The sequence below is a fragment of the Chanodichthys erythropterus genome, chromosome 16 (assembly GCF_024489055.1).
Source record: "Chanodichthys erythropterus isolate Z2021 chromosome 16, ASM2448905v1, whole genome shotgun sequence".
Taxonomy (NCBI): Eukaryota; Metazoa; Chordata; class Actinopteri; order Cypriniformes; family Xenocyprididae; genus Chanodichthys; species Chanodichthys erythropterus.
The window spans coordinates 14,152,148-14,160,887 of NC_090236.1; the positions used below are offsets into that span (position 1 = coordinate 14,152,148).

Sequence of the window (8,740 nt, forward strand, 5' to 3'; positions counted from 1 at the left end):
AAGGTCTGAAAATGATCCGAGACTATTTAGGTGAAAATTGGACCAACAGTGTAGGAAATTCAAAAATAAAATAGAAATTCAAAATGGTGGACAGCAAGTTTGACCGATTATGGCATAACTGTTATTATTGTTCTCGGCATAACTCAAGGAATCTATCAAGACCAGGTTAATTAAAATTAAGGCAAAATTAATCAAAAGCTATTAGCATTTTTTGAAATGTCATTATAATTTTTGACCAAAAGGTGGCGCTGTTCTGAAACTTTTTGAGTACCTTCAGGGCATGGTCGTGATGACACATTCCAAGTTTCGTAATGATAAGCTAAAGTACATTTTACAGCTAATTTCAAGATGGCCGATGCCCAGAATGGCCGATATGGGAAAATTAGGTATCATTCTACTCGGCATGCTGAACTGAATCAAAAGAGACCAGTTTTTTTTAGGGGCAAACTGTTCAGAAGTTGTAAGCAAAATAGTTTATAACTTATATTGGTTATTTTGTAATAATTAAATCATCGAATTAATAGTTATAAGCATTTTTCATATCTCCTGGCAAGTAGGTGGCGCTGTGCTGAAATGCAGAATGTAGCCTCAGGTCATGCTTGTGATGACATGTGCCAAATTTGGTCTAAATATGTTAAAGCGTTGCGGAGACATAGTCTCACGGTAAATTTGATTCGTGAATTTAGTTTCCGCGTCATTTGACAACGGTTGGGTTTATCTAAAAGTTTTGATACCTTTTTTGCCTAGAACCGTCTAGGAGTAGTTCGAAAAAGTCGTTTTTTTCATGACGGAAAATGATGTGTAATCGAATCGTCTTCAGTCATGGAATCAGAGGAAAAAATTATTTTGTTTCTAGCCCTTACGGTTATTAGCATAAACGTAAGAGAAATTTTGGACAGTTGGTGGTGCTAGAGGGATTGAGTTTAAGACTCCAAAATTGGTGTGATTAATGTTCAGACTGTCCTCTATCAGTGTGCCAAATTTCACAACTTTTTACCATATGGGCTGCCATAGACTCGAGTGGATGAAGAAGAAGAAAACGAATGGTTACAAAAGGCCGCTAACAACCTGTTTAACGTTAATGTGTTACGCAATCATTTAAAACTGAGTCAAGAACGTCTAGAACCCCACTGAACCTTTTTTAAGAGGGAAAGAACAAAACACACTCCTGCATAAATTGCAACAAAACTGTATATTTGATTCTATTTTCTGTTTCTGTAAACTTCTTATAGAATACCAATAAAAACAATTTTGGTAACGACAGACTATTTTGCATCAGGAAAATTAAGATTAAACAAAAATTAAATTCTCTTAATTCAATAAAAGGTAAAAAAAAAAAAAAAAAAAAAAAGTGTAATCACTCTTACAGTATTTGCTTCAGAAACAGAACAATGAAAATATGTTGTAGAATTTATTCATAAACATACATGTTTGCTGTGTAATGATATAACACATAATTACAGGCAGTATATCACTGTATCGTATATTTAATATAGGATATAATCAAATTTATTTAGATAAGATGTATTAAAAGTACACTATGTACTTTTAGTTCAATATGAACATAATTTAAATAATGAATCAATACATCACCAATCCTTCCAAAACATGTTTTTGTAAGTGTTTATATTTCAGACCTGATGGGATTGTAGTTTTATGAGTTTTATGAAGAACTGAAGCACAACCAAAACAATGTTCTTCTGCAAAATACATGCAGTTTTGTTTTTAACCACTAGAGGGCCAGAAGTCCCCAATAAACACTGATACTCTGAGGATGAATGACTAAAGGTATGCTTCATGTGTGTTCCAGTCATGCACACACACACACACACACACACACACACACACACACACACACACACACACACACACACACAGACGTCAGTATGAAACTGATGCTTCACCAACACAAACATATTGTCTTGTTCACTGTTTCGCGCTTCATTTCAGCAGCTGCAGCTCGTGTCAGACGATCATCTCAGACAAATCTGCAGGTAAATAACAAAATTAATAAATTTCATATATTATTACTTTAAAAATGATCAATTGTACATTGTAATCAATACATGATTTATGAATACATGCTAAAATGTAGTGATTAGGCCGTCATGATCATGAACTTTGTGCTGATAATACAAATAATTGTGATTAATGATTTAATTAATCATTAATTAAGCTTAATATGTTATTTGTATATAATGTAATGATAAAAATTATAATAAAACAGGCCCATATGATTTACTTTGATGCTGTGAAAATATTTATAATATAATATAATATAATATAATATAATATAATATAATATAATATAATATAATATAATATAATATAATATAATATAATATAATAATGCCTTCTGATTAAAGCCAAAGCTTCCTTTAGGAAGACCTCTGACTATATTTGTGTCATTTACAACAGAGTTTTTGTCATTGAATTTTAAACTGCACAATTATTGCTGTTATCTGATTATCAAGTAAAGGTTACACTTTATTTTAAGGTGTCTTTGTTACACTGTAATTATATATTTAAGTACTGAGTAATATTAAGTAACTACATGTACTTACTACAGGTTTAGGGTTAGGGTTTGATTTGGTTTAGGGTTAGTTGCATGTAATTATGCATAATTTATAGTTATTACTATATTAACTACATGTAACATGACACTGTAAAATAAAGTGATACCCAATAAATAAGTGATTAAATAAACAGCTTCACAGGATTTAATTACAGTGTAACATGGAAGATTTAGAGATGATCATGAGCTAGAATGTGTTTGGTAACTCAGTGTTCTTTCAAGCTCTGTTGAGTCTGAAAATAGAGCGCGCTCCTGTAGAGATGAAGGCGATCTGACGCTTTTGTTGTGCTGACCTTCGACATTTCAGTCAGAGAGATCATTTAACCCTCTGAACACACTGTAGCAGTTCATACGTCAAATTGATCTTTACTTTTAATGATGTATATGGTATATATGGAAGCCCATTTCTGCTGCATAAGACAAAAAAAAAATCATGCTTTGGTAATCATAATTCACACATAAAAAGTCAAAATTATGGCACACAAATTCTGAATTAACATCATCATTTTGACCTTTTTTTCTCACAATTATGATTTTATAACAGTATCTCATAATTTCTAAATTTGTAATATATAAATTTGGACTTTTTATATTATAATTCTAGCTTAGTATGTCATAATTTTGACTTCTCACAACTATGACTTTTTACTTATGACTGTCAATTTTGATTTTTTTCTCATAATGTCTGTCATAATTTTAACTTTTCCTCATAATTGACTTTTTATTTCATAATTGTGACATTTATGTCATTTTATTTTCATAATGACCTCTGTTGAATACGGTTTGAAAGTCACTCAAACCGAAAGTTCTTCCATCTTTTTTGAGATAATTTATTCCTCAATCAATCAAATCTAAATTTGATTCAATTTTAACCATTTTTCTCCCATAATGTGATGTGATTTTGAATGAAACAAAGTTTAGTTTAAAAAAATAAATACAATCCTACATCGCATAATATAAGGAGCAGGAATTAAATATAATTATGATGTAAAAAGTAGAAATTATGACTTGAATGTCATAATTTTTAATTTTTGTCAATTAGGACCATGTCATAATTTTTAATATAACAATTATGACTTACTATGTCAATTCCAACTTGTCAATTTTTTACTTAATATCACATAATTATGACTTAGTATGTCAATTCCAACTTTTTGTTATAATTTCAACTTTATTGCATATTTATGACTTAGTATATAATTTTTGACTTATGTCAATTTCAAATTTTTCACATAGTTGTAATTTTGACATCAATTTCTACTTGATCTAATAATTATGACTTAGTATGTCAATTCCAACTTTTTACATCAAAATTTCAACTTTTTTATTATGATTATGACTTAGTATGTAATTTTTGACTTATGTCAATTTCGACTTTATTGCACAATTATGATGTCAATTTTGACTTTTTATGTCAATGTGTACTTAATATCACATAATTATGACTTAGTATGTCAATTCCGACTTTTTGTTATAATTTCAACTTTATTCACATTGTCATTTTGACGTCAATTTCTACTTTATCGCATAATTATGACGTCAATTTTGACTGTCAATTTCTGCTTTTTTTCACATAATTATGACTTAGTATGTCAATTTTGACTTTTTGTTAATTTCTACTTTATCGCATAATTATGACGTCAATTTTGACTGTCAATTTCTGCTTTTTTTCACATAATTATGACTTAGTATGTCAATTTTGACTTTTTGTTAATTTGTACTTTATCGCATAATTATGACATGTCAATTTCTACTTTTTATTGCATAATTATGACTTTGTATGTAATTTTTGACTTGTCAATTTCGACTTTTTCACATAATTAAGACATGTCAATTTTGACTTTTTGTCAATTTCTACTTTTTTATCGCATAATTATGAAGTCAATTTCTACTTTTTTATTGCATAATTATGACTTAGTGTCACTTCCAACTTTTTGTTATAATTTCAACTTTAATGCATATTTATGAATTAGTATGTAATTTTTGACTTTTGTCAATTTCGAATTTTTCACATAATTGTCATTTTGATGTCAATTTCTACTTGATCGCATAATTATGACTAAGCATGTCAGTTTTGACTTTTTGTTAATTTGTACTTTATCGCATAATTATGACTTTTTATGTCAATTTTTACTTTTTATTGCATAATTATGACTTAGTATGTCAATTTCTACTTTTTATTGCATAATTATGACTTAGTATGTCAATTCTGACGTTTTGTTATAATTTCAACTTTATTGCATATTTATGACTTAGTATGTAATTTTTTACTTTTGTCAATTTAGAATTTTTCACATAATTGTCATTTTGATGTCAATTTCTACTTGATCGCATAATTATGACTTAGTATGTCAATTTTGACTTTTTGTTAAATTTTACTTTTTTATCGCATAATTATGACTTTATGTCAATTTTTACTTTTTATTGCATAATTATGACTTAGTATGTCAATTAAGACTTTTTGTTATAATTTCGACTTTATTGCATATTTATGACTTAGTATATAATTTTTGACATGTCAATTTCAAATTTTTCACATAATTTTATTGCATAATTATGACTTAGTATGTCAATTCTGACGTTTTGTTATAATTTCAACTTTATTGCATATTTATGACTTAGTATGTCATTTTTTACTTTTGTCAATTTAGAATTTTTCACATAATTGTCATTTTGATGTCAATTTCTACTTGATCGCATAATTATGACTTAGTATGTCAATTTTGACTTTTTGTTAAATTTTACTTTTTTATCGCATAATTATGACTTTTTATGTCAATTTTTACTTTTTATTGCATAATTATGACTTAGTATGTCAATTCCAACTTTTTGTTATAATTTCGACTTTATTGCATATTTATGACTTAGTATATAATTTTTGACTTATGTCAATTTCAAATTTTTCACATAATTGTAATTTTGACGGCAATTTCTACTTGATCTAATAATTATGACTTAGTATGTCAATTCCAACTTTTTACATCAAAATTTCAACTTTTTTATTATGATTATGACTTAGTATGTAATTTTTGACTTATGTCAATTTCGACTTTATTGCACAATTATGATGTCAATTTTGACTTTTTATGTCAATGTGTACTTAATATCACATAATTATGACTTAGTATGTCAATTCCGTCTTTTTGTTATAATTTCAACTTTATTCACATTGTCATTTTGACGTCAATTTCTACTTTATCGCATAATTATGACGTCAATTTTGACTGTCAATTTCTGCTTTTTTTCACATAATTATGACTTAGTATGTCAATTTTGACTTTTTGTTAATTTGTACTTTATCGCATAATTATGACATGTCAATTTCTACTTTTTATTGCATAATTATGACTTTGTATGTAATTTTTGACTTGTCAATTTCGACTTTTTCACATAATTAAGACATGTCAATTTTGACTTTTTGTCAATTTCTACTTTTTTATCGCATAATTATGAAGTCAATTTCTACTTTTTTATTGCATAATTATGACTTAGTGTCACTTCCAACTTTTTGTTATAATTTCAACTTTAATGCATATTTATGAATTAGTATGTAATTTTTGACTTTTGTCAATTTCGAATTTTTCACATAATTGTCATTTTGATGTCAATTTCTACTTGATCGCATAATTATGACTAAGCATATCAGTTTTGACTTTTTGTTAATTTGTACTTTATCGCATAATTATGACTTTTTATGTCAATTTCTACTTTTTATTGCATAATTATGACTTAGTATGTCAATTCTGACGTTTTGTTATAATTTCGACTTTATTGCATATTTATGACTTAGTATATAATTTTTGACTTATGTCAATTTCAAATTTTTCACATAATTTTATTGCATAATTATGACTTAGTATGTCAATTCTGACGTTTTGTTATAATTTCAACTTTATTGCATATTTATGACTTAGTATGTCATTTTTTACTTTTGTCAATTTAGAATTTTTCACATAATTGTCATTTTGATGTCAATTTCTACTTGATCGCATAATTATGACTTAGTATGTCAATTTTGACTTTTTATTGCATAATTATGACTTAGTATGTCAATTCCAACTTTTTGTTATAATTTCGACTTTATTGCATATTTATGACTTAGTATATAATTTTTGACTTATGTCAATTTCAAATTTTTCACATAATTGTAATTTTGACGGCAATTTCTACTTGATCTAATAATTATGACTTAGTATGTCAATTCCAACTTTTTACATCAAAATTTCAACTTTTTTATTATGATTATGACTTAGTATGTAATTTTTGACTTATGTCAATTTCAACTTTATTGCACAATTATGATGTCAATTTTGACTTTTTATGTCAATGTGTACTTAATATCACATAATTATGACTTAGTATGTCAATTCCGACTTTTATTATAATTTCAACTTTATTCACATTGTCATTTTGACGTCAATTTCTACTTTATCGCATAATTATGACGTCAATTTTGACTGTCAATTTCTGCTTTTTTTCACATAATTATGACTTAGTATGTCAATTTTGACTTTTTGTTAATTTGTACTTTATGGCATAATTATGACATGTCTTTTTCGCATAATTATGACTTGATTTTTGGCATGATATTTTCTTGTGTGGCGGAGATTTGCTTCCATAGTGTTGATCTGATATTGAGCAGCTGAAGTTGAACTGATGTCTGGGACTTTGACTCCAGGCATGACGGAGCCGGCGGGTTTCCTGATGGACGGGAGTCCGCTCATCACCGCCGCTCAGCTGGGCAAACTGCGCTTAGTTCGTCTGCTGGTGGAAGGAGGCGCTCAGGTCAACGAGAGGAACCAGAGAGGAGAGACGCCGCTGCTGGCCGCCTGCCGAGCTCTCCGCGCCGATCAGTCTGGAACCACGATGCTGAGATTGATTCAGTTTCTTCTTGGTAACCAGGCCGACCCGAACATCCAGGACAAGACGGGCCGCACGGCTCTGATGTACGCCTGCATGGAGCGGGCCGGAGCGGAGGTGGTGGCCGCTCTGATCGCAGCAGGCGCTGATCCCAGTATGGAGGATTACTCCGGAGCGTCGGCCCTCGTATACGCCATCAACGCACACGATCAGGACACGCTGACGGTGCTGCTGGACGCCTGCAGAGCCCGAGGACGGGACATTATTATTATAGCCACAGATCTCAGCTGCGACGGCAGCAGCGTGACGCGCCGCTATCTGAACGTTCCCCCGTCGCCCGACACCTCGCCCGTCTCCTGCATGTCGCCCTCCGACATCGAGCTGAAGACAAACTCTCCGAACTCTGACGGCGAAAACATCTTCAACTTTCGAGCAGGTGGTTCTCCGGTGCTTCCACGAAGCAAAAGCCGCCAGCGGTTGCACTCAGAGCCGTGGCTGGCCATCCAAAACCTCGCGCATCTCAGTCAGACCTACGAGAAGAGCCTAGAAGAAGCTGTGAAAGAGGAAAATGAGGAGGAGAATGAGGACAAACACTCACTTAGCAGATGTTTTCAATCAGAGAAAGCAGATTTGAAGCTCAGAGCTGCAGGAACACGGTGCAGGAACCCATCAGAGCGGCTGCAGAGCAGAAGAAGCACATTACCGGATCTCCTTCAGCCGCCGTCCCTCAAACTCACGCTCTCCGGCTCCGACACTCACTTACACCAGGAGGCGTCCAGGTTCCCTTCCATATACAGAACCAGTTCGTTGTTCCTGGCTCCTCCTGACAGGCTTCACGACTTCCATACGGGGAACAAGAAGTCGTCGAGAGAGCAGTTGAGATCTCAGGCTCACAGCAGCTTCTTGCCTCCTCTTCCCGTCGGCTCCGGTGTGAATGTTTCCGTGTTCAGAGAGCCGATCCCAGCTTCCCTCGCTCTCAGTCCGTCACGCCGTCACTCAGTTCAGCTCCAGACGGGAAGCTCAGAGGAGACGTTGTGAAAATGTCTTCTATAATAAAACTTGGACAATTAAATATCATGAACTTGAAACTGTAAAACACTGTTTTATTTTGCTGGTTGGTTATTTACAAAAAATGTTTTGCCACTAAATAAATTAATAAATGCAAATAAATAAGTAAGGGGAAAAAATGTTTTTGTTGTTGTTGTTTTTTGCTGGCTAGCTGGTTATTTACAAAAAAAATGTAAATAAATAAGAAAAAATTACTTGACTTATTTGCCACTAAATAAATGAATTAGAAAAAAAACC

At 31.6% G+C, this 8,740-nt stretch overlaps 1 protein-coding gene across 1 annotated transcript; it reads left to right on the forward strand.

Annotated features, from left to right (window-relative positions):
* Window positions 1-7,169: 7,169 nt before the first annotated feature.
* Window positions 7,170-8,473, forward strand: LOC137003005 (ankyrin repeat domain-containing protein 34B). Its single transcript, XM_067363008.1, has one exon. It carries the CDS (start codon window positions 7,232-7,234, stop codon window positions 8,471-8,473), a length of 1,242 nt encoding a protein of 413 aa, XP_067219109.1. The 5' UTR covers window positions 7,170-7,231.
* Window positions 8,474-8,740: the final 267 nt, after the last annotated feature.